The 27,894-nt window shown below is 35.7% G+C and overlaps 1 protein-coding gene across 1 annotated transcript in view; it reads left to right on the forward strand.

The window, feature by feature from the left end:
- LOC141165727 (dynein axonemal heavy chain 3-like) overlaps window positions 1-27,894 on the forward strand; it is a 2,796,342-nt gene that overhangs the window by 606,725 nt on the left and 2,161,723 nt on the right. Inside the window, exons 14-24 of the mRNA XM_073651577.1 lie at window positions 314-518; window positions 3,685-3,888; window positions 4,839-4,969; window positions 5,676-5,871; window positions 7,312-7,506; window positions 7,859-8,047; window positions 15,682-15,912; window positions 18,892-18,990; window positions 19,483-19,622; window positions 25,736-25,894; window positions 25,997-26,225. Coding sequence (XP_073507678.1) covers window positions 314-518; window positions 3,685-3,888; window positions 4,839-4,969; window positions 5,676-5,871; window positions 7,312-7,506; window positions 7,859-8,047; window positions 15,682-15,912; window positions 18,892-18,990; window positions 19,483-19,622; window positions 25,736-25,894; window positions 25,997-26,225 — 1,978 coding nt within the window. The remainder of the gene's footprint in view (window positions 1-313; window positions 519-3,684; window positions 3,889-4,838; window positions 4,970-5,675; window positions 5,872-7,311; window positions 7,507-7,858; window positions 8,048-15,681; window positions 15,913-18,891; window positions 18,991-19,482; window positions 19,623-25,735; window positions 25,895-25,996; window positions 26,226-27,894) is intronic.

Below are 27,894 nucleotides of genomic sequence, written 5' to 3' on the forward strand. Positions count from 1 at the left end.
ATAAAAAACAGATACCCTATTTCTATTATAAAGCCCCATTTGTTTATACGTAATATATGTCCATGCCTGGTTACGTAACTTTGTAGGCTAATGTATTGCTTGCTTGACATAAAAGATTATGCCATATAAAGAGCACTGTTTCTTCTGACATTCATTGTGTGACCGTGCTATTATTGAATTCTAAAAATGTTCTATATTCATATGTAGTTGCCAGATGATAGTAATGTGGTTGTATTAAGACTTAGAATTGTACCCATTTCTATTCAGTGCCCCATTAATTACTTAGCAAATGACTATTATTTGTGTCCTTTAGATACAGTCTGGTATATAAGCCTTTTCTACATCTGCTCTCACCTCTTACTGAACGACGTCTAAAAATGTTAGCACAGAAAGATGTTGGGCTTAAGGTCTTTGCCAGAGAAGTAGACAATATGGAAAAACTGGCATCAGATGTTGCTTTATTGCCAGTATACGTGCCCATGAAGATGTTGCTGATGGATTGCTCTGAAATTAATCAGGTAATCTGATGCAAATTGCATTTTCTTTGTATTATTTAAAATTATTTTAACCAGATAATGTAATGGGGTAAAATGTACAAAGATTGGAAGACCCAATTTAGCTGTGGCATTGGAATTTACATTACAGCATGTGTCATACTTCAAGAAAAGTTATCATTTGTTGAGAAATATGGAGTGTGCTATTAAACAATACTAGCTGGACTTTGATATGGTCATAATTAAGCTTATAAGCATTCAGGAGAAAAGAAACAAGGGTTACAAACTCTGCTATCAGAAGAAGCTCACTGATTTATTCACAGGCAACTCTTTTCTACAGTCGGCTATGTACTATGATGCATAAAGGCTGTAGATGTTAAACAGATAAAAATTTTAATGAAATCATATTGCAAACATTGCAACCAAAAATGTAGATTCATTTAAGCTGAAAAATAAATTATCCCCAAAGGAATACATATTGTTCAAGATTAGTCAATTTTGAGAAGGGGAACAGGCGAAGAAGAAACAAAATACCATCCAGAATATAGTGTTGATTGATAACTATTTTCCCCAAGATGATTTGATATGTACTGTAAAAAGTAGGGGTTATGTGGGGGAGGAGAAAATATTTAGACTTATTTTCCAATAGTGAAAAATCAAAAGACATACTGGCAACAAGCTTTGTTTTATAGTACCATGTTATCTAATGATGGTTCTTATACTAAAGAGTGCTGCCAGATTTTACATTTTTTTAGCTCCCAAAATAACAAAATATCAGGTCATCCAATAATGAGCTGATCATTGAGACTCAGGTAGTATTTGTGACAAGCAGCCAGAAAGTCTTTGTTACAGCTTTCTGCTCTGTTTGTTAAAGAGGTTAGCCTCTACTTTAACATAAGATATGTTCTTGTGATAGGTCATTAATGTCTGATCAGTAGGGGTGCAACACTCGGCACCCCCGCTAAACAGCAGTTCTCGGTGTCAGCGGTGTCCAGAACTGACCAGTTACCCAGCCGCACAGCTCCATCAACAGAATAGTGGCAGCGGCTGGGTACTGCACATTTTCCCTCTATTGATTTGAATAGGGGGGGGTATGTGGAATACCTGGCTGAGGCCACTCTGCTGTAGATGGTGCAGCACAGCTCCATAACTGGGCAGTTTCAGCCACTACCGACACCGAGAACAGCTGATCAGTGGGGATGTCAGGTGTTGCACCCCCACCAATCAGTCATTGATGACCTATTCACATGTTTTTGCTACCAGTCTGTGAACAGCATAATATAGAGACAGAGACCATGATTCCAGCGATTTGTAATTTACTGGGCTGTTTGCTGTAGTATTGGTAAGATCACTGATTTTCTCACCAGAAGATTATCTATAGAGGATTAATAAACCTGTTACCTTGTAGTCCTCAATAGTCATGAGCCCTATATAACCCGTTCCACCCACTGATTGTCAGCTTTCTGCTTATGCACAGTGTACACAGAAATCTGTCAATCAGAGGTGTGGGTCGGGTTATACACAGCTCAGCATTCAGAGAACTGCTAGATAAAACAGTGATTTTATCAAACCTGCAGCAAACAGCCCAATAAGTGACACATCACTAGAATCTGGGTTTCTGTCCGTACATCATATTGTTTCCAGATGGGGTAGAAAACACCTGGTGATATATTTGCTTTAATGAGTTTTCTAAGTGGACGAGCTACTCTTTTATATCTATATTTCCTTAAAGAGCACATGGATATAGTTTTTCTAAAGTTGACTTACATAAACGGCAGTCTGGGTTTTGCTAAAGGTCTAATTGACCAGTGATAAATAATTGAAATTCTCTTCTATAGTGCACTTTTGGATTGCATAGGTGATCCTTAATATATGAAGGTAGATTTAAAAATAAAAAAACTTGTGTATAAAATGAATGGATTTAGTTTGTACAAATGTCACTGGATTTAGCAACGGTGCATTTTTAATATCAGAATATTTACATCACTTTCAGTCAAGCTTTAGTAAATGTGAGGCACATAGGAGGCTTTGATATTTAATACCATCTACTGATACAGAGCATACTCATGACTGCTGCAAAGTAACAAATGATGGTAATCTGCACTTCAGCAGGAGACTAAGCCTGAGATGCCCCTATGGCACTAAACAATAGAAAAGTAGATCAAGGTAAAAGGGTTTTCTAGACAATGATTCACCGGTCTTGGAGATCTATTTTATCATATTCCTTTATGGGTTTTATGTCACAGACAACCACATAACTGAAAGAATTTGGTTTTCAATTTCATTTTATTTACCATTTTCAATTTCAGAATTCCTATTAAAATGTCACTTAAACCTGTAAACTGGAAACAAAACCACTATTTACCTGCTTTCTGCCTTCCATTGGCAGGCACAGAGTGATAGGTATATTACAATTAGTGTATGTGGGAGTTTGGATGGCAGGCAGAGCTGCAGTGCTGACTATTTTGCAGAATAATATAATAGCTGGTTAGTATATTCCTGCCATTGTAAACACTTGCATTATTTTTATAATGACATTGTTAAATCATTTTAATGTGTAAAAATACTATTTAAAGAAAAAAAGAATGTCACTTCCCATATACCTAGATGAGGCTTCGACACCACTAATGGCTTCTCTGGGCCTAATTAAGACTAATGTACTGGAAAAAAAGATGCCTCTCGAGTGCTAGTAAGATTAAATTGCACAGATTTTGGTCCCTGGAATCCAAGATTATCTTTAAACAAAGCTCTCCTGTATATATAATGTATAGTGCATTTTTATAATGTTATATTTATAGTATAGGTGATGGAAGGAGATGCAAACTTTGCAGTTTTACATATGTACAAAGGAGGAAACCTAAGGCCTCGGTAATTGCTCGTGATATAGGGATGTGCTCTTGGTCCCAAATCTATCTTGTCACTCCTCAGAAAGCAATGAAAGATAATAAGTACTATTCACCTGATTGCCTCCTTGCTCCGAGACAGCTGGTGACGCTTGTCTTCCTGATAGCCAAGAGTCTCAGATCTAACACAGGGATAAAGAAGAGCTGGGAGCTCGCTGAATCTAAATTTGACAGTAGATGGCTGTGTAGAGGGTCACGAGGGATAAAATCTGTGACACGTATGAGAAAGGAACAAAATTTATCTATGATTAGATGTCGTGTTGTCTGACTTTTTTTTTTTGCTATAGTGGATGATTGATCGTACCCGCCAGCTGACTAATATCATAATTAACAAAGTTACTACGACATCTGAGAAGTTTAATCGAAAAATTTGCCAGCAGTATGATGGCTTTGTCACAAAAATCACTGCCATTGCTGAGTCAACATCTGCCCTTGTGGAGCTTCAAGACGACATTCTCAAGCTAAGGACTGTGGAGCTTCTGAAGATTAAGGTAGAGTCTTTCCTTTTATTTTGAGTCTTGCTTTCACCTTCTGAGATGACATTTCATCTTCTGTCCACCATATTGGTAGCTTATAAAAATGCTATTTTTGACAAAGGTCAAATAAATATTAGAAAATGTTCTTGGTAGTATACAGTTGCAAATTTTAAGTGGACTATAACATCTAGATATCAGTCTAAGCTCTGCTTCTTATGGGCCTTGTCATGACCCTGTTTAGATCCCTCTCGAATGCCTTTCACCATTTACTCTTGACATTAAAAATAATTTGTGTCCATCTACATTGTCAGAGTTGGGATATTTTTCCTCTGTGCTCACCCAGCCATCTATTCCGCAGATGATGTTGTGAAAATGCCACAATGACACATGGTTAATGAGCGTCACTGTTGACAGTGACTGAGAGACGCCTTGTAGCATACATTAATAGTAATACAACTTGTAGGAAGTTGAAGGGTAAAAGCGCACATTATTTATATATTGTCACATTTTTGAGCTTACCAGTTGATAAGTCAATTTAGATTATAAATTGGGTCCTTTATGGAGGTGATCCCACTGTTTCGGAGGTTATCAAGCCCATTATAGTATGGTTTAAAGGGTACATTTATCTTGTACTTTTTCTAATTTTTCATCTGGCATAGTGGCAGGTCTAGAACGCATAGACAAAAGCTTTTTTTAAATTTATTTTTGTTGTCGTTTTAGTATTATTCAGTCTTCTCAATTCGTTTCTTCTATTCTGAAAATTTAATCCTTAACAGTTGGTGTTGTGCAGTTGGTAAAAAGGTGGGAATTGTGGAGGTGCTTTTTCTAATAGGGCCATTAATGGGGCTGCTTTTACTACATGTTAAGCATTAAGCATGTTGGCAGACATTTGATGAGACTGCTCACCTTTGTCCCTTTGCTGGTGGATTTGATGCAAATGCTGGTCCATTTCTTTCAATTCCTAGGATAAACTGGCAGTAGCTGCAGAAAACCTGCTTTTCCTAATGGACTATGCATCCTTATCAAAGGAGGACATTATTCTAAATGGAAACACGTTTTCTTGGCCTCAGAGAATCATTCCTATCATTAGTGGCAGGTAATGAATACTAGACAAACGGATTTTTTTCATATACTTAGTGTCTCCGAGAATGTAATAAGAGCTTCCTATACTGAATATAAATAAGAAGTGGATTGATGATGTCACCACGGCTTACACAGAAGATTAGTCTGCGGGAAAAAAAATGTGACTGTTGTTTTACCCCTAAATCCAGTAATGTTTAATATAATTGAGATTTAGCCTATTGTTATATGTTAGCTGGGTGATGAAAAGAGGAGGATTAGAGGCCAGTTAAGCCGGTGTCACATCTGATGTACAGTATATTTAAAACAGGATTTTCTTCTTGGAATTGTTGAAATGACCTCTCTAATAATTTCAGTGGAATGTATAATTCTAATGAAATGTTAATGGCGGGTAGAAATAGGACATTAGCAATGCATAGGCAAAGTACTGCCTACGTCTTTCTTTCTTTTTTTTTTTTTGCATTTAAAATGGGTAATAATAAATGTCCTGCAGGTGATGGAAGCTCTTGCAGTTTTAGTGAAGATTAAATTTGATTGACCTTTATTCGGGTGATTAACCTCTCTGAAATTAAAAACTGTTTCTAAATTATTCTGTCCAATTTAAATGTGAACACAGAAAAAAAAAAAAAAGTAGCATACCAGTAGAGTGTATAAAAAGAAGATTCCATTTCTTCTCCACCCCCCTTTTCTTTTTCTTATGTGCTTTGCAATCACTTTGTCAGTGTGACACGATTGCAGAGGGAGCATGATGGGGCTCTGGCAAGGCTCGCTCAGTGGCAGAAGGATTTCACAAAGCGCCTGGCTGATGTGGTCATTGAGGTGAAAGACTTTCAGAAGAAAGAAAGGATGAGCGAGGCCAGTACTTATGTACAGAAACTCAGCACCATCAACAGGAGAATACAGGAGTTTATGGAGGAGGTAGGTTCTGCCTTTACCTTGCAGCAATGTGGAAAATATAGCAGGATTTTCTGTCTTCCCAATGCTCTTCTCTATATAGAACCTTTTGCATGCTGCATGCATATAATACAATGTAAGCAATCCGAAGCTTTCTAGAATGATGTAGCAGCTGCATTGTGTCTCATTTAAAGCTGCCTTTGTACAGAATTTATCCATTAACGTGAGCTTTTCTCTACTCGACTGCTAATAATACAGATAAAAATGCAGAATGCTGAATTAATCTAGACGTAGTAACGCTCATGCTATGTAGTTTCATTGCCATTATATTAATGTTTGGTATTGGGCTATCATCATTTTTTTAGATTCTGTAGACAAGCTAAGTCCATGTATCTTGGGCTTCACAGACGATTCGAATAAAAGACTGTATTAGGAAGTGCAACATTAGAGATAGACTAAATACTGATACATTGTTGCGTTAAAAATAATATAAAGCTTCAATGTCCTGCTGTGAACCTCTAAAGATACTTATACATTTGCCTGAATCTGAGTTTGGTTATGCCCTTATTAAAATACTACAATTTACATCCATCAAAATGACAAGACAGTGGTATAGGACCTATTGTTACTAGCTATATTCTCTTGTATGACCTATGTTTACTAGTCACATTGTCCTGTATGACCTACACATACAAACTATTGCCTCCTTGACCTACTTCATGAAAGGACACATTAAGAGGCATTTATTAGGTAGTGCCAAGTCCTTACTAGTTTTTCTATTGCCTTTGAATGGCACATGGAAGATTATTATGGCACACTTGCTCATTTGTAGCCTTAACTAAACTTAGTCAAGTTGTATAGTCCTCAATGTCTTGCTATTAGACAAGCACAAATATATAATATAGTATGTCTTGATGGTCGGCTTGTCATGTTTTCATGTTCCACTATGTGCATAGCACAGTTGCAGTTGAATATGAGTGTATACTATTATATGCTAATGAATACCTGTGCGTTGCATCCTCAATAAAGTGCATACGTTCCTATATTATAAATATATAGCCATTGTATAAATTTCTAATCATCACACTTACATAGCAGCCAGGTTGTTGTGTGACATTTTCAGTTATTTGGCAGAAATCTCAACCTTAAATAATACTATTTAGAACTAATTGGATATGAAAAAGTAAAAACTCCCTTCACCTAGCCAGAATACTAAGGAAAAATATATTTTATTCACCATTTTTAATTATAAGCGACATACTTATTCCATTTACTTTTGCATTGCATTGCATTATTGCATTTTACTGATAGAAACTCAATGCCCAGCAAATTTTGGGATTCTTCTTGGAGTACAGTAGAAAGCTGCTGATATCCTTTAACATACCTGCAAGGGTGGAAGACACTTTAAGAGGTAACAATTCCAGTTGAGCAAAAATGATCAGATTTCTGGTTTTCATCTTTCAGAGAGCTCGTATTAACAAAGAGGAGGAGCTACTGGGAATCGAGCAAATGGGCACTTATAGTCAAATATCAGAGATCTGTAAATTAAAGGAGCCCTATGAGACACTGTGGACCACAGCCCTGCACTTCAGCACTCATTACGACAAATGGATGAACGGTCCATTGCTACAGGTCAATGCAGAAGAGGTGGAAGAGGAGGTGAGTGATAAGTCATTTGACTCCATCCAGTTACAGATACAGAAGTGTCAGCTAGGGCTATTAATCACTATTGTCCTGCAGCCCCAGTATATGACATCTGATTTTAAGATACACTTAAGCTTATACTATCTTTGAAAGTCTTGGAATAATCTTCAGAAAGGGAGCTGTCCATTCCTGAAAGGAAGACTAATGTGCTGCTTTGTTGTAAAATCAATTTAAATTTAGATTTTATTGGTCTAATATGACATGAATTACCCTGAGCATGGCAATATGATAGATGAGTCCTGCAGAACGGTAAAAAAAAAAAAAAAAATCAATAACTGCTTTCTGAAAAAAACATGTTTGTCATCAGGTGCAGAATTTATGGAAGACTAGTTACAAGTTGACAAAAGCATTTTATCACCCGGACTTACACGGACCTCTTAAAGTAGCTACAACCATTAAGACCAAGCTCGAGAAGTTTAAAATCAACATGCCGCTTGTAACAGCTTTGTGTACGCCGGGGATCAAGCCAAGACATTGGGATCTTATGAGTGAAAAGGTGATAGTACAAAGTGTCAGCTTATTCTTGGTTACATTTTGCCTTTTCTTTCCATTCTAGGCATATCATTATCTGATACAATAACGTATGTTTTGACATGTGCTGCATGTGTGGTAGGAGGCATCATCGTATATGTGTAAATTTAGCCGTGTGTCTCATTCTCCACTGCTATGTAATTGGCATAAGCTTACTGCAGTAAATTGAAATTAAGTGATCTTCTATGGCTAGCTGTTACATGGTATGGGCAATTCCATATCCAGATTAGTCCTGCTAATACTGTTTCTGCTACATAAATGTAAATCATTTCTAATTACCAGTGAAAACATTTATGGCACAAACAGGCAGGTTCCCACTAATATAGAGCAATTAAATACTCAGCTTCAATTTGTCAATTTTGCTCACACACATTACTCACACACATTCCTCTTTTTCTCCTTTCCCGATGTCTTGTAGAAGGAAATAGGCTATTTCTTTTATGAATATTACCAAAGATTCCCGCTTCCCTCCTCCCCTAAATTACAGACTTTTTGCATAAATGGGCCTAATTACCTGAATTCAGTTTTGATTAGCAATGTTAATTGATGCAGCTGTGGATGCTATCTGTTTACCTAAATTACCATGTGCATACAGCAATATGTCTGAAAGTGAATATGCTAAACTGAAAATACTAATTAGCCATGGCAGATTGTTATTCAAGTCCCATCTTTAAGGTTTTTTTTTTTTTAATGAAAGCTCAGATGTGTCAGAGTTTCCTCATATTCTAAAAAAAATTTCTATATTACATATTATTTATAAATTTAATTTTGCTGAGCAGATGGGTAGATCAAATGGGGCTCTTCCGCACGCTGTGTAAAGTGTCATAGATACAGATATATATATTTATCTATTTATTTTCCATTGGAAATTATTCTTTTGTAACACTCAAATGAATTGGTTCATCGTTGCATTAAAGCTCAGTGATGAAAAAGCAGTTCTACAATATTAGCGGATAATGATACATTTAGACAATCCATTCCGAAACATAGATTGGTCACAGACCTAAACACAAAATAGGACATAAGACTGATCTTGTTTCTATAGGTCGATCAGCATCAAAATGTCCTTTTTCTGCTTAATAATATGATACCACATTTTTTTTAAATTAATGAATGATCTATCCACCTCAGGCTACATGCTAAAGGCCTTTGCTTAGTGTTTACTCTGAGAAAAGTTCCTAACACTAAATGTGCATATAGGGTTCCTATAACTTGGAGTGTACTTTTGGCCTCCATTAGGCTAGGATATTTTGCTATACATTGGGAGCTTTTAATGGATGGACACTGAATGAAGGCCTATTATGTGACCAGAAACTCTGCCATATTTTTTAATGATCCTTTTATCTCCTTTTAGTCCTCCAAGATGTTGAAGATGATAATCAGGATATGCTATACCCAATATTAGTCGCTTATCAGTCTTCTCCATTGTTTTACTCATAGGTTCTTGAAGTGCTCATTAGATTTAATGGTATAAGTTTCATGCTTAAAGGGAATCTGTCACCAGGTTTTTGCTACCTCATCTGAGAGCAGCATAATGTAGAAAAAGAGACTGTGATTCCAGCGATGTATCACTTAGTTTACTGGGTGCAGCAGTTGTGACACAATCAGAGTTCTCAGATGTAGAATGCAGCAGAGCTGAGAACGCAAACCCCGCCCACACCAGGCTCTCTTCATACATTGTCCATTAACATTGAGCAGCTTATCAGAGAAGGGGCGGAGTCTGATGGCTTGGCATGAGGCAGCTAGTCACATTAATGATAATGTCCTAGTGCTAAAACCTTCATTGTAAGTAAACAACAACACACAGCCTGAGAAGAGACACATCATTGGATTCAATGTTTTAGCCCCCACCTCATGCTGTCCTCAGATTACATTGCAAAAACCTGCTGACGGATTCCTTTTAAATGATTTTCATTTTTTTCAAATGCTTGTTTTTGCTTTTACTTTGTATATGTTTTTTTTTCACATGGATTGCTACCTCCTACAATAAGGAGGAGCCTATTTGTCTAATCTAAAAGTATTGGCAGGACGAGTAGACTTTAAGCCAGGATGGTGCACTACACAAAACTTTGTGACTGTCACCTTTCAAAGGCATCATTTTGTGTGTGTGTTTAGAATACTAATCTTCCATCGGTGTCATGAGTGATTGGTGTTTTAGTGACTTTTCATTAGTCTTTTGCACATATGTGACCTCACTCATATAGTATTGTCTGCTAGAAATGGGTATTTTCCCATCAGTTGTATCAGTAAGAAATGTTTCTTCCTGCGATTTATCTTCTCAAATAAGCACCTACATTGAAAAAAATGTAAAATCAACAATAGTGCAAAGGAAAAGTGAAGGGGTATTCAATGGCAACAAAAGGGCTTTAAAATTAGAAAATCAAATTTGGTTAAGTACTCCACCTTTCCTCTTCATTCATTTTGATAGGTCACTCCCGTAGTATTTCAGACATAATTTACTTATTAATTTTCTTTCCCTTGGGTTATCTTTTGATTTCTCAAACAGGGATCCCCAAGGGCCCTTCACACGAGCACAAAAAGTGCTATTCTGTTTCTGTACCACCATTAGTGATTGTACCACTGAGGAAGAAGCCTTGGGGTACCTTGTTTTAGCAACCAATAGATGACCCAGACGGATAGCTGATCAGTTATATATGCAGAAATTTCATGTTTGCAAAGGATCCCAGACAATGGGAATTAGTAGAGTTTTAAATAGAGAGAACAACCATCTCTGATATACATTCTCAAGTTTGCATTTATCTTTTCCCCCATTGTAGAATCTGTCCTTAAAGCACCACTCCAGTATTTTCTTTTTGTCTCATCGCTAGAGTGGTGTCACTAATGTAAGTTCCATGCCTATAGTAATATACTTACCAGCCATCTTCTACTGATATCGGTGCCACTCCGGTCGTCTTCTGTTGTGACCTGCCAGATTTCCATAGTGTTTGCTGGTCGATCCAGAAGCTAAACTCAATGTAAGTCTACAAGAGCCAAAATGAGGATCTCTTAGACTTACATTGAGAGTTTGTGACTGTTAATTCTGACTTCTGGTCAGTCAGAAGTTGCAGAAACAAGATGGTGGATCTGGACGCAGTGGCACTGGGAAGAGCAGAAGATAGCGGCTGGTAAGTATATTTCTAAGGGCAAGGAACATGGATCAGTGATACTACACCAGCGGTGAAATAAAAAAACAACAACGCTGAGTAGTGCTTATCATTTATAAAAAAATAACCTCATAATATTGGCCTAATTTCAGCATTTTGCTTAAAATGTTCTTTACAAATGGCATTTTCTGTCACCTAACCACTTTTAATAAGGTGCAAAACCCCAAAGAACATTTCCTTATTCTAGTTATTGATAGATTCCCAATGGAAACATACTATCCCCACACAAATTATTATATTAATTGCCGTTGTCACTCTATGGCAAATACATTGCAATTCACCAGGTGCTCGATTTACGGTACATAGAAGTAGACTCAACTTACGGTACATAGAAGTAAGTCTACTGTCAAAAATATTTCATGAGAACAGCAATTGTAGTTACAAAGTGGGTTACTGTAATTTACAATATGGTTGGAGGATCTCAAGTCCTCCTCATTGGCTCAATTCGCAAAATAATATAAGAATAGAAATGGATAGATCCATTACTTGCCACTTATACTGTAGCTTTCTATTTGCTGACGTTGGTAACACTATTAAAGAAAATAGATATGCACTTTTCTCATGGTTTTATTCTATACTCACCAATATAGCATTATTGATTATTTCCATGTTTCCTGCTATAAAAAGGGTAACCTCTCACAGACAATAGGATTATCTACTCAAAAGATTTTATACAAACCATAAAAATAAAGTATATTTAGTAGTTTGATCAATGTGTTAACCATGTTGCACTGTTTCCTGTTGGTGGCATTATCTTCTCATATTACTGTGAATTTAGATACACATTTAGATATTTTGGTATTATTGATATGTAGTATTGCCAAAAATATCAAATCGTTCATACTCATTCCAGCAAACATCAGTTTAAAATATTAAAGGGGTTGTTTCATGCTAACAACTTGGCAAAAAGTTGGTATCTCCAAGAGAAGTGGATGACCATGTATGACATGCATGGACTAAGTCGAAATTTCTTAGTGGTTTCTTGGTCGAGCTCAAAGTGTGAACTTGTTAAACTTGAAGTGAGTGAGTATAAATCTGCGCTGCCAATGGACCAAAATAGAGTGAACCACCGGAATTGTTTAAATGCAGTTTTTATTTGTCAAAGCATTTCAAAGTAAACAAATTTTTCATAAGCATAAACCACAATGATACAACTTTTACAAGTTTATCCATATTGTGGATCTGCAGCAGCCAACTTTCTAAGCTTGTATCCCGGTTGTGGCTGTCACAACTCTACAGGGTGAGTAGAATTCGCTTTTTACCTTCCCTTTTTAACCTCGATAAGACCCTATTGCGCTTATTGTCTCTTAAGGTTTTTAATACACTCAAACTCAAAGTGTGGAGTCATGAGTGGGTGGCCACTTTCTATGATGCCGATATGCCCAAAGATATATAGATATATGGAGATTTAAAACAACACCCTTAAGGGACTCACAAAACAAGTCCTGGATTATGATTAGAGAAAACACAGTGCTTAGATCTGCTAAGGTAAGTATGTAGCTTAGATGTGTAGAGACAAATATAACAGTTCAACAGAAAGAAACAGTGCCTTTCCCAATAGCTGAAACCATGAAGCTTATTTTCCATGGCTTGCTTGTAAACTGATGGTTGGAATATGATTATACTCTTGAAGAAGGGGTCTAACTATTTTTTTTCTACAAGTGAGGCTTGCTGTCTTGTAGTTGACTTAATGTTCAGATGAGCCCTAAGCAAACATTCTTTACATTATAAGACTTTGAATTGCCTGAAGTAAGAAGTGGCATCTTCTCAGCAGGCATCTTTATCTATGTTGCGTTCTCATTCTCAATGGTGCCATGTTAGCACTGTACCACCTGCTAGGCCATTAACATTGGCAACATATCTAGATGTAGACGCTGTAGAGATGGCAGCAAGTACCTACAGATTACTTTAATTTGCTTGACATCACATTTTACTTTTAGCACAATATTTTTTGTACAAAATATATCATCTACAAGAAAATGCCACATTAATTGTACAGTGTTCTGTTTCAAATATCTAAGAGTTTTCCTGACATTCTTTTCAATTACATGCTCAACTCTCTTCTTTGCTGTATGCAGTAATCCGCTTCTGGAGTGTGGGCATAGTTCAAGTATGGTTGTTTCCAGAGCCTACCTGCTTTAATTACACGTAAACTTTGGCCCCACTATCAGTATTCGGTCAGTATTTTTCCTCAGCATTTGTAAGTCAAAACCAGGTGAAGAACAATCAGAGAAAAGGTATAATAGAAACAAGTCACCAATTCTGCATTTATCACCCACTCCTGGTTTTGACTTACAAATGCCGTGGAGAAATACTGACCAAATACTGATAGTGGGGACATAGCCTTAGATACAAATCAGTAAATTAATTATTTTAGCTGACATACATATTCAGTTGTTTTTTTCTCCATGTCTTAGGCCTGTAAAACAAGCATGCTTATCTCATACCTTGGTTTTCTATAATATACATTTCAGCTCTTTCCTGATGACTGAATATCTGAATTATTTATCAGCATTGCAACATCGACCACTGGCAATACATCATTGTTATAGAAACTTGGCCCCAAAGGAGAATTTTATATTAAAATCACGTCCTTCCTTTAGAAAACACTCCTCATGCTCGGTGTCCGTCACAGATGAAAATGACATCATGAGAGGAGACGGAAAATACTGAGTAATAAATTGGGCAAACTAACAGCACCGTGACATCCTATTTTATCTTTCAGTAATTACTTTCTGCAGTTCATAAATGCTCCTACAACTCAAGTCTACGGGCCTATTTTTCAAAGGCTAGATTAACTAGTTTCATTTAAGTGCTGCTTGTTGCATCATTTCACATATAAGACTGGAATAAATGCTCTTGAAACTTCCAGCTGCAAGTGAAACGCTCATTTCATAAGGTTTATTTTATTTTCTGTGTTATGTTGTTCTACTTACATGAGGCTTCCTAAATTGAATTTAAGGATTTAGGCTCTGGGTTTGTTCTTTCTATAGAAGCATGAAGTATCTAACAATATCGTTGTGTTCCTGAAATTTTGCATATATATACTGGCCTTTAATTTGATGGTTTTTAGTGCATTGACATAAAAACATGTTGAGATATATTATTAAGCACAACATGTATAATGTGACAAAGGCACTGGTCCAGTGCTGAAATGGGTTGTGCTTATAAATGTTTCTTTAACAAGATTGTCATTTTATTTTCTTACTTTTTGCCTGATCCCCTTCATGCAAAACCTAAGAAAGAAAACAAAATGAGCAAATACCCTGTAATAATGAATAAATAAACAGTAATAGAGCATGTAAATAATATAGGGTACTTAGTTAACAAGTTAACATTATTTTAATTAAAAAAGAATAAAAACCATCCCACCGTGACAAGGTGTACCCAAATCATGATGGACCCTGACTCTTGTAGTTCACCTGACTAATGTGTTAGCAGATATCAAAATAGATGGGGGCAGAGCAGGATCCAGATCCTTTTCCCCTTTATAGTAAGAGAGGTTATGCCCAACTTTGAATCTTCGGTGTTGATCATTTATGTTGCTTTTCTAAATTGTACCGTATACAAACTTTGACATTTGTCAAATATTGTCTTTGTGAGGAACATTTGTTGATTCTAAAGGTGCCAATACACCTTAGAGAGAGTAGCTGTTCCCTTGTTATCTTTCCAGACTACTACCCCTTTTACATAAATATTGTGCCCATTTGGTCCATGACTATTCCTGCTAAGTCTCCTATTCATTGATATACAAGTTTACTTGGTTCAGCCAAGTGATCATGTATTTTAAATGGGAAGAGGGGAGTAAAACTCTGCCAGACATTTCTGGTAGAAGCTTCATTTCCTTTAGAGCAAAAGCATAAGGTTCTAATATTCAACAAGCAATATTTTTCTTTACCCTAACATATTTTCTTCTTTCGCCTCATACAGATATTTTGGCTGTCTTAAACCTATAAAAACACATTGGGTCCAGCCTACTTTTTGCTTGTAGGACTCACCAGTGTATGCAATCTAAGGCATGTCAATACTGGGGTAATATGTTTATGTCACTTTGAGAGAGAACAAGTTTGCTAATTTAACAATCTGATCAAGCCATTGGTGTATTGTCATTAAAAACCTTGGGGTAGTAACAAGATTATGACTTATATTATTTTTATTATAACACGTCAGAGCCAATTAACCATATTTTGGTGTAAGTTGTATCAATAAACTATTAATAATAGATTTCCTTTCTCAATAATAATTTTATGAAAATATATTTGGGCTTTCAAAAATAATTAGCCATTTTTCATATACACTGACCTATTGTTCCAGCTTCCTATTTTTATCTTAGCCATTAGTAAGAATTGTTTTAAGAAAAGTCTCTTGTCTGGGTCTTGCACTGTGTGTGGTATTGCTGTGTGACATGTACCATCTGGTATATTTTTATCCATAGGTCGGGTTTAACATCACTCCACATGAAGGTACCTCTCTTTTTGAAATTCTGCACCTTGGCCTTCAAAAATACCTTGACGATCTAAATCAGATCAGTTTGCAAGCCAGCAAAGAGTATGCCCTAGAGAAAGCCCTGAACAAAATGAAAACAGATTGGGAAGATGTGTGCTTTATCTTTTCACCCTACAAGGATGGAGGCAGTCATGTATTAGCAGCTGTTGATGAAATCCAGGTGAAATACTTGATTTTATTTTCCCATGCACTTGTTATTTGAAATAATGGATTTATAAAACAATGTTTTAAATGTTTCTAATAATCATTTTTTAGCTATAAGAGCACAAAAAATAGGTGGTAGATGTAGGAAAAGGGCTGGGAGGCACAGAAAGAGAGGAGGGTATGAAAGTAGAAGACAGTTGACGGCCCAGGTGAAGATCTGAAGCCAAAGGTTTATTGGTTGTTGAGGCAAACAGCATAAAAAAACCTTAACATAGTTTTTCAAGAGCTATTTTTACATTTTAGTTATTAGGCGGTAGACTGAATGCTTGGCTTGTTTCCTGGGGGGAGCATTTGTTGCAAGTGATTAGGAAACCTTTATACAATTATAACAAATGGGTTAATCAATTTGTCAGAAAGCTATAGTCACAGACCCCTGGGTGAAGTAGACTTATAGTCACAATTCAAAATGTCTACAGTAATTCTGCTAAGACTTTACAATTAAATTGGTATACTGCAAAATATTCTATTGAAAATATTTTATCGAAGTGCTATTGACCATTGTACAACACCCACCGCTAAATATATGAGGTCTGTATGCTCAGTAATAAAGATGGAAAGGAAATGCAATAACTCACTTTGATTTATACATTTGAGCTTTATTTTCATTCTACAAAACAGTCACTTGCTATAACTTCTTTAGCAATATTTGCCTGGAAACGGGAACATACAACATCTTTCCAGCTCACCAAATCTAATAAAAAAAAGGAAAACAGCAAATCTGATTAATACCTATTGGACTTTTTACAATATATTACCTTCATACCATACGTTCTTGTGAAGCTATAGCATAACATCAAAATAAGATTCTTGTGGCTTTCTTATAGTACATATATTAAATAATACTGAAACATTTAAAGCCAAATTCCTTAGCATCTCTAATATTAAAACAACAAAGCCCCCCCCCCCGATCTACACATTAACACCTTCTTTTTAACATTAATTTCCAATTACCAACATTTGTCCTACCAAAGTAAAATAGGAGTAGGAGCAATCTTCTATAACTGCTGACTTCATTGGCAGAGACTCCCAATCATGTCTTATTCCAGGTCCTTATACGAAGTATGAGCCATCTTCTATAACCGCTGACTTCATTGGTGGAGACTCCCATTCAAGTATTCTTTCAGGTCCTTATACGAAGTACTGTCAGTTACACCCGCTGCTAATCTTTTAAGAAACTAGACTCCATAGTCATAGAGACATAAGCTCATGGAATTTGATTAGCAGAAAGTAGGCCACAATTTGCCATGAAATAGGGCATCACACAGGAAAATAGTAGGAAATATGATAGATGGCATGATGCATCTATTACATTGTATAATGTTTTGTCATGCTGCTCAGGTTTTAAGCATAATGCACATCTGCATGATCTATATTGGGATGTTTATAGAGATTGTCAGGTACTAGAAAATGTATAATTATTAAAACAGTGTTACCATTGGGTCTTAAAGTGAATGGGAATAAGTAGCAATACCATGGAATGTCCATGGACAAAAGTGGTACTGTTTTTAAAACAAGCGGGCCCTTTTTTCTCATCTTGGACAACCTCTTTAATTTGGTTGTCTGCTCATAGTATATTGATGACCTATCCACAAGATTGATAGCAGTCATTTCCACTGATCAGCTCCGAGTACTGCAGAACAAATTCTATTTTGATAAAAATGATACTGGAGCATTCTTTTGAATAGGAGCCGTTCTGCAGTACCCAACAGGTGCCACTACACAATGAATGGAGCTGCAGCACTGTTCAAAGTTTTTACATCCAATGACCACCGTAATACATAACAGTTGATAGGTGGTGGTTCCGTGTGTTGGACTGATCAATCTCATATTTATCCAGCAGATCAGTCATCAATATGGTGTGACGGAATAACCCTTTTAAGCTTCAGCTACACTTTGGCTATAAATGGAGAATATGATAGTGTTGAAAACTGTTAAATAGAGATGTAAAATTTGTTTAATTTATAATTTAGCGCAAAATGAAATTGATTTCTAGTGAAATGTAGAAATTCTTTACTATGCTAGGGAATACTTGGCTGGAGAAGGACACATGGGAAAATAGATCTCACCACTATTTCTTGTAAAGTATCAATCAGATTGTATCAGAAAGTTTAGGAAACATCTTTAATCAGTTATAGAGGATTTCCACATGAAAGATAACATTGGCCTTCATTAGTTAATGAGAAGTTATAACATTAAGGCAAAGTTTATCAATTATGCTTTATTTACTTTACTGAGTGTGGAGTTTTTCTAAGCAAAAAGTTCCTATAAAATGGGCATTGATATAGTTTGTCACCTTTAAAACTGCATCTAAGAAACTGATATTGAACTGTAATCATATAAAAACTATCTTAATTAAAAATGTCAACCAAACCATTGGTTTGTAATAGATTTATTTGAAGATGGCAGAACCAATATGGCTGCACTTCCTGTTGTCACTTTTTAAAAATAGTCATCACTATAAAAAATAGTCAATTTTATGTTCAAGGAATACTAGGTAATGAGAGTTCTTTTGTGATTTAACTGCTTGGGCTTTCTTTTCAACCATAACATCTAATTTCATTCTTTTCATCTTTCATCCATATATATATTGTAAGTGACAGTTGGTAAAATTGGAAGGTTGACTAAAAAAGAACATTTTTAGAATAGATGTATGTTGCACCTTTTAAACTATACATTACTAAGTCATGAAAAAATGACAATGTGCAGTCCTTTTTATCTGACCTTTTCAAATTACATTTGAGTATCAGGTGAATATCCCTCGAACCAGAAGTAAAAGGTTCAATCAGTTGATGGTTGGCTTTTAAGTTCAGCTCTTCAGATGCACCAATTTATCTATTCTTTTCATCTTTGCCTTAGATTTCATTCAATACTCTAATCTTGCTATCCTAACTTGATATTTCTCTGATTTATTTTTTCATTTTTTCCTTTTTTTAAGGTATTTCTTGAAGATCACATTGTTAAAACCACAACCATGAAAGGCTCTCCATTTATTACACCATTCGAAGAGGAAATATTAACATGGGAATCAAAGCTGGTATGTTGCCTTTTGTTGAATTTAATTAGTTTTTAGATTTCATCTCCAACCCACTTCTCAGATTTCACCGCCCAACATGAATCATGCTTCAATAACGTTTATTATAGAAAACTTTTTGACTTTGCCATCAGCAATCTGTGCAGTATTAAAAAGTATAGCATTTTTTAGGTAAAATTGATTTCACTAAGTTTTTATTATGTGACGTTAAATGCAAAAGATACAGTCCCCCTAGTAAGAAAGTGACTCATCCAAGTGAGACGTACAAAGAGGCAGCTGTGCTGGCTCATTCTTCACTGTGCTTCACCAAATAGAACAGAAAACAGGCATCTCTTAACCCTACTAGAATATGTGATTGCAGGGAACATATGAGAAAATAGCGGTTTGCTCCTATAATCATACGTAGATTCATTTCAGACATCTGTTTGAGGTCTCACTAGCATTTCTAAAAATAACTTCGTTTTAATGTGTTATTTCGTTTTTTTCTAACTCAAGCGGCTCTTTCAAGAAATTCTAGAATCTTGGCTCAGAGTCCAAATGGCTTGGTTATACCTGGAACCAGTTTTTGGATCAGAAGATATACGCAGTCAAATACCAGTAGAAGGAAATAAATTTGAGATTGTTGATAGGAACTGGTAAGTTTTTTTGCTGTTGGTAGATAATCACAATTACCATTTTACATAAAATGTCGTGTTCAGGTGTAGCTTTATGTTATGCAGTTCCATCCAGCTCCTGGGGCCTAGAACACTTTTGTTACAGAAGAAAATGCTGGTATTATAAATGACTTATGGTTAGAGAATAGTCGATCGTTGGAAATTCGATTTCACCTGCTCCATCAAATTTTCCCCTTAAATTCAATTTGCAGCTGATAAATTTGCACCAATCTCAATATTGGAAAGACAGAGAGACATAGACCGATAAAAATAATACATATATCAATATGATCTGTCTTACGCATTGAATCTGGAGATGGAATCCAGCTCTGTTGTAAATATCAGCAATCCTGAGCTGAAGTGTTCTCCACTGAACACCACTGATCTCGGATGACCCAATGGTGCACTAACTACCACTGTGAAAGGTATGATAATCTGCTTGATAAACTAAGATGTGATGGCATAGTGTAGCTGCTGGGCATTATAGGGAAATCCGCAAGGCCTCGCAATACTACATTAGCCCACTCTTCAATGCTTCTCCAGTTTGGGAATTGGTGCCGGGCAAGTTTTCTTTTTTGCAAATTCTGAATTGATTCTCAAATTGTTTGAATTTACTTGGAAATGTGAATTTCAGAAAATTTGACTCAAACTCAATCCTTTGCATATCAATTTGTTTATCTCTACTCATGGTAGATTGATTGCCTTCCTATGGAATATGCAATAGACCCCAGAAACTTAAGTTGCACCTGTACATCGTAGATATGACTATGCCAGGCAAATAAAAAAAGATTTCTTAATGTTAACATTCCTTATATTATGTCAGATAGAAAGATGTATACATCTTATAGTAAGAATTGGCCATTGGCGACCCACTAGGTGTATTCATGTTTATAGGTAAATTTATAGGTGTTTTTCTAATTCTTGCCATAAAAATACAGTATGTATCCATAGTGACATGATCCCTATTTATAGATCTATAGCATTACAGATATGTGGCATAGCTCTGTATCTACATTCATCTATTTGATTATATTCTCTTGTTTCCTTAGTGACATTCTTACTTTGCTCTTTTATACCTCTTTTTTGTTCTAAATCCTCCTTTATTTCATAATTATTCTGTTTCTACTGATGCTTGCAAAAGACATCATAAGCCAAAGTCATTAATTTTCTGTTAGAAGACTTTCTTTATGTGGGAACCTTTGAAGTCTTGAATTTTAAGCAGCTGACATTATTGTAGTCCATATTTGTCTCAGCCAGCATTTAATAAAATTTTCAAGAAATAATTTGCATGGGAGCCTTTTCACCTTATGACTTCTAAGTTGTAGGAAATAAATCTGCCTAGTTGAATTCATAGATAGGAACTGATAATTGGTTTTCTCAGCACGGTTACTTTTATGTGGGAAGGACATTCACCTTGGGGTTAAAGCTGTGGATTAAAATCCAATATAGATTATTTGATATGGCAAGCACTATTAGTTACCGCTATTTATTTTAATAACTTTATGATTTCTAATGTTCTAAATTTGCTAATCCATATGCAAAAAGTATGTATTTATTATTATTATGTGCCTTCCAATTGGTATCAATGTCTGGTGAACAAATCAAAATTGTTTGGATCTTCAAATTTCTTGGTGGTGTGTTCATGACTTCTAGAATTGTATACTGGTGGTTGCTGATGGTCGCCTTATCTTTTCTTGAACTTTTTTGCATTTTTTTTTCATTGAACTGAATGTTCAAAAATAGTTTCCTTTCAGGTCCTTTAGACTTTAAAGAGGCTCTATCAGCACAAAATGACTGCACAACCCAAATACAGGCACTTGGTGCACTGTTAGTGTGCTCAAACAATTCAGTGCACCTTAGCATATATTAATTTTTCATATATCTTTGCCCTTTTCTTCCTTGATTGAGGTCTCTTGTTTTACAGGTGTCAGATGGGGGGGAAATAGATTGAAAACATGTAGGACGGAAGATGCTCTGAGCACCTGGGCTTGGTTTAAACAGTCTATCTGTACTGATAGAAAATACTTATACACTAGATAGGAAATAGTAGATAGAATAGTTACACTGTGAATGATGGCTGTACACAATTGCATAGTGCCAGTGCATATACCACTGACACAAATGTATTTTAGCTGTAAATTATGAGGACATTAATTAAGATGTGCATAGTTTTTAAAGACATGGTAAATAACAAATTTATGTCTGATCTGTGGTGGCTTTTTGGAGCTGTGGTCATTTGGTTTTTATACCTTGAGAAAGGCGCCGGTCCGGAGCAGAAACACGTTGGTATTAATAATAACCGTCTTGGAATCCAAAGCCTCTTCATTCCCGCAGTGCAGCTCACCTAAACGTGCCAGCTTCCATTTTTTTTTCCTGTGGTGGCTTTTGTCATAGGTATGCCAAACATAAAAGATCAATTCAATATATAAGTACAAGTCCTATTTTTCCAACTCATTTTAATACCTCTGTTCCTTTAAGGCAAAATAAGCAAATAAAACCCATTGTTCAATAATTTTTTCAAGGTGTCTTAGTATAGTCTTCAAAAGGAACATTATTGGACAGATCTCAGAGAGAGTAAAAGATCATTATAGTTGACCCATTGGTAAATTGAAAATATGAAACTAGTTACAGACGTTATAAAAGATGATTGCTTTGGAATGTTTGTCAGATGGTTTTTCAATGGAGTGATAAAATGACCTAGCAAATTGGCCCACAATAGTTGTTATAAAGAAATAATGTTCCTACAGATTGTCATGGGCTTATCCAGTGTTACTTGATCATAAGTGTATTTTTTTAGAAAAGTTATAAAAGATTGGATTCAATAAATTATGGGTTGTTTCAGAGTGCATAATTTAACTATATTTTTGTACTATGAAAACAAGACATTTGTGGCATATGAGTTGTATATGTCATGAATATCTGGTAAGTAAAGATTCACTTCCGTAACCTCCAACTATTAAGTCCGACAACTCTTGAAAAAAGAAGCTGGTCATTGCAGCAATAACCAGAGCCTTCTACACATGTGCGTATGTGGTTCACTATTATAGTGTATGGGAATATATAGAACTGCTTTTAAGGCATATCATTTATGCCTTTATAAATGAATATCTATGGTTATAATTCCCTTTAAAACCATATGAGGGTTCAAATTATATAATTTATGAATAGTAAATGCATTTAAATACATTTAAATGCAAGTCACATTTTCTACATGACTGATAAAGTGGCCAAGTCACTATGAATGGATACAGTGAACATCACAAAAGATATAGTTAGTGCACATATTTAACTGTATGTTTATTAGTGGGCTTGTTTTGAGCAATGAGTTTAATTTTACTTTAGATGAACGTCTGACATTGCTTTTCATTCAGCATTACCCCAAAGTAAAGCATATTTATAATTGGGGCAATTACTCTTCCTGGGTACAGCCATTTTTAAAGGGAATCTGTCAACAGATTTTTTATATTTAATCTCAGAGAAGCATTAGGAAGGGGCAGAGACCCTGATTCCCTTGATATGTCGCCTACTAGGATTCCTGTTGTAGTTTCAATAAAATGAGTGTTTTATCAGCAGGAGATTATCACTAGAGGACTAGTTTTCTTGCGCCAAGTAGTCCTCTTGCTGAGTGTAAACCCACCCCCCACCACTGATTAGTAGCTTTCTATCAATGAGCAAAGTACACAGAAAGCTGACAATTAGTGGTGTGAGCGGGTTTATTCAGAGCTCCGCATTCAGAGAACTGCTAGATCTACAGCAGAGGAAACAGTCATTTTATCGATAGAGGACTAGTAAATGGACTAGTAAATTTGCTGTCATGTAGTCCTCTATAATCATGAGCTCTGTATAGCTACTCGCCCATCAATGATTGGCAGCTTTCTGTCTTTGCACAGTATACACAGAAATCTGTCAATCAGTGGTGTGGGTGGAGTTACACAGAGCTCAGCATTCAGAGAACTGCTAGATCTATAGCACAGGAAACAGTGATTTTATCAACCAGCAGCAAGCAGCTCAGTAAGTGACACATTGCTTGAATCAGGGTCTCCGTCCCTATATAATGCTGCTCTCACAGCCAAAAGCTGGTGACATATTCCTTTTAAAAATCATAAATTTAGTATAATAGAGCATGACACTGAAATCACATCTGTCTAAATTACACTATAGTGAGAGACAGAAACACAGATGCAAACAACACAGTGAAGATAAATCTAATCCCAATGGACCCATGTTATTGCATATAGGACTAATAAAGAGAACGGGCCATCATCTTGTTACATCATCTTGTAACATCATCTTTTTGTTTCTCTGCTTCACAGAGGAACAATGCCCCCTTTACTAAATTACACTATGAACACCAAGGGAAAACTGTTAAAAAAATAGAAATATTTCAGACACTTATTAAGCAGTCATTGTTGACAGAGCTAATAAGAAATGGACAATTAGCCTACGCAACATAAATAAAGAGACATTTTGTTTACTAGAACAGTTGATTTATCAAGTTTTTCTACAATTCTTAATGTTTTATGTATATAAAGAGCCTCCAGTAACCCCCAAGTGGTGAAACTAGGGTTAATGCTTAGATAGTATCAATAAACTTCACTTACTAGTTAATGAGTACGTGCATCCTTTCCTAACACTTTTAGTTTAGTACATACTTGTATTTTTGTGAAATGAGAATATTGTTTTGTGCTCTTCCTATTTTATTCTTTCTATAAATTTATGAAGTTGACAATGTGAACGTTAAGATGTATCTCTACACACTCTGATATGGTCCAATGACTCACAACAATGTTAGATTGTGGGGGCAAATAATGACGCCCAATTGGCAATTTATTTATAATTTTTTAGGAGGAATAACAGGGTAAATTCATTATGTAGAGTTCTCAAAAACATGACCCAAAACTGTGAATTGATGGGAAATACAAATATCAGACAAATCAGGAGTGGTGAGAGATACTATTTAAGTACTAACTGGCAGCTGTAAGATTAATATTAGTGATGAGCGAATATGTTCTGTTAACCCTTTTGGCGAGCATGCTCGAGTGCTCGCCGAGTATCTTCAGCGTGCTCGGGTGTTATGATTTAGTCACTTTGTGCGCATGATTTGCGACTGTTTGACAGCTTTAATACATGTCAGGAATGCCTAAGAAACAAGCATTCCTCACATGTATTAATGCTGTCAAACAGTGGTAAATCATGCGCACGGCGTGACTAAAACATAACACCCGAGCACGCTGAAGACACTCGGAAAACACCGGAGCATGCTCGCAAATCTCGAGTAAAGAGCATGCTCGCTCATCACTAATTAATATCAAAGTTTTTTCTTGTGATTTTTCCTCCTTGTATTTTTCTATGAATAATTTAATAGAATACATTAAGAAATTCTAATATAATATTAGAATATTAATATCAGATGGTCATGTAGCTTTTTTAAGTTTACTGCTATTAGTTGTATTATAGGTCTTAATTAGTACATATTTATTATATGCATGTAGGACAAAAAGAATGTCGGACAACATGTTTTCTTTTGATCTCTATGTATCTATTCTCTTGATTTGACTTGGAAGAACAATAGATCTAATTCTTTGCAAGTATTTCTTATTGTCTTTATATTTGTCTTATTTTGTTTCCTTCCACATCATTTATACCCACACAGTCCTCCTAATGAGCTCTCTCATTTCCCAATGAAAAAAAAAATAAGCAGTGTTGATTTATTGAACTGGTTAGGGCAAATAATAGAATAGGATCAATCCAGCAGTGTGGGTTAATGGCACTGAACAAAGCTCAGTCATAATTAGATGGACGAAGGACTTTCCCTTGTCCAATGTAGTTAAAAATGAAAAACCCCTCAAAGTGTATTAGAGAATAATGCATTCAGCCTCAGCAGAATTACAAGCCAGCATTTTCTATTTAGCCAAAGCTTAAAAAGCAGCTGCGTTTTTGTAAAAAGCTATGAATGTTGCAGTTGTATTTAAAGGTATGGAAAAAGAAAAGATCACCCCTTGTTTTGTAATAAGGGGATTTTCAATTTGAAAGCGAGAGAGTCTGTTGTGTGAAGTATGGTTATTACATTCACTATATTCTATTTTGCTCACCAGGAGGCTAATAATGAGGGAGTCTGTGAAGGAGGTCAACGCCATGAGGGTTATCTCACAGCCCCAGATGCTGGATAAGTTGAAGGAGGCAGAATTACTGTTGGATGACATTCAGAAAGGCCTGAATGATTATTTGGAGAAGAAAAGGCTATTCTTTCCAAGGTAAACAGTCTGTTTTCTCTGTCAGCCCTACATGTTTGTGTGAAATGTTTGTTTGAATGTCACTCAGGTTATCCTTCTTCTTGTCCTTTAACACCCTACCAGATTTTTCTTCCTGTCCAATGATGAACTACTGGAAATCCTTTCTGAGACAAAGGATCCACTTAGAGTCCAACCACACCTTAAGAAATGCTTTGAAGGCATTGCAAAACTTACATTTAATGCGAAGAAAGAAATTACCCACATGGAGTCATTGGAAAATGAAAAAGTTGAGCTGGTGATAAGAATAATTCCATCAAATGCCAAGGGCCTAGTTGAAAAATGGCTTCACGAGGTGAATATGCTTAGTCTTTGCTTAGAATTTATTTGTTATTTAACCCTTGCCAGATGATTACTCATGCTGCTTGCCAATGGTTAAGCCATATCCCGTTGCTTCTGCCATACACTCACTACATGATAGAACTGGATTTAGGCTATAGCCAGATAACCATGAGACCAGGAGCTTGTTTTTTTCGTATATTTCCTTGAAATATTTTCTGCACTTATAGTTTTATTTGCTTTCAACAAATAGTTGGTACTTGCATAGAGTAGCGCCTTATACTTACATATATTTACTTAGGTCCTATGATATCATGGAAAAGAATTTAGTTAAGGATTTTATTTTTAAAAATCTTAACAAGCAGTAACTAAAGTCACTATCTATTATTATTAAATCTTAACTATTATTTTTAAATCTTAGTATTAGTCAAATGTATACTTTTCCTCTACTTCATAAACATTTCCTAGTCTGAATTTTTAAACAATAGTCACATCACCAACTTACATGTGATATGGAGAACATTCACATTAATGTCGGACTAGCCAACAAAAGTCAGTGAAATTGAATAACATTTTAGTATGTATAGACTTTTCCCATCTTTCCCCAAACAACTGATGTTGGGAGGGAAAAGGGAATAGAAGGATTGGGCTGTTGGATTTCATCATTTCCTAATTTTTTGCCCTTTAGGTTGATGAGCTGTCACCAGTGCTTGACAGTGGCCTTCTTTCTTCTCAATATTGGGAACGCTTGCATACTTGGTCAAGCCTGGCTTGTATGGGTGGGATGAGAGTTATAGCTGTGGGTTCAATAAGAGTTTGTACAATTACAATGTAAATATATAGCTGTGGGTTCAATAAGAGTTTGGCCAGTTACAATGTAATTAATTTAAGTTATCTAATATAATTCACATTTCATTTGAAAATTGACCTTTAGAAAACATTATCTCTAAACCACAACCTTAAAAATTACATAACACTTTACACATTGTATCAAAATTCTGGACAAATTAATTTAATTATATAATCATAATTGACCACTACCTTGTTCTTCTTTATGCAACTCAAAAATTCCACTTTGTGGTAGACCAGGATCAAGCAGGTAAGTAAGGATAGTAAAAGAGGTAATTGGTTCTCAAGCCTTGATCTATGTTAAGTATGTAATAAATTATAATTTTGATTCAACAACACTGGCTGTTTTAATAAACTAGCTAGTGTTATTTCTCTGCATGTACTTAATGTATACTGTCAGACCATCAGTTTTCTCCATCTTCTTGTGTAATGATACCAGTGGTCTGTGGTTTTGTGTAGAATGAAAGATACACTAAGCATGTTCTGTTGACCCAATATCATAATGTTGGATGCTGTGTAGTTTGTGTTATGAAGTGTAACTGTTACCAAATTGTCCGCTTGGGTCTCCCATACAAAGAATGCATGTCTCATAACAGTTAGTGAGAGACAAGTTTATTTGTTCTAGATCTCTGTGTTGAGAGGGGTCTCTATTATCATTTGCGTAGATTGATCCAGACGTCTTGTAAAGTTTTATGTGTTATTTGGGCTGGTGTTTGTTGGCTTTAATAAAATCATTGGTTTCTTCCAAGATCTGCCACATTTCTTGGTGCATGTTAGCTGTTGTCTTGTCAGTTTAGCTGTCCCTGGTGTTGTGTTACATTTAGTGGCTAAAGCCG

This window comes from Phyllobates terribilis, unplaced genomic scaffold (assembly GCF_046119375.1).
Source record: "Phyllobates terribilis strain yellow unplaced genomic scaffold, ASM4611937v1 Scaffold_11__3_contigs__length_659146591, whole genome shotgun sequence".
Lineage (NCBI taxonomy): Eukaryota > Metazoa > Chordata > Amphibia > Anura > Dendrobatidae > Phyllobates > Phyllobates terribilis.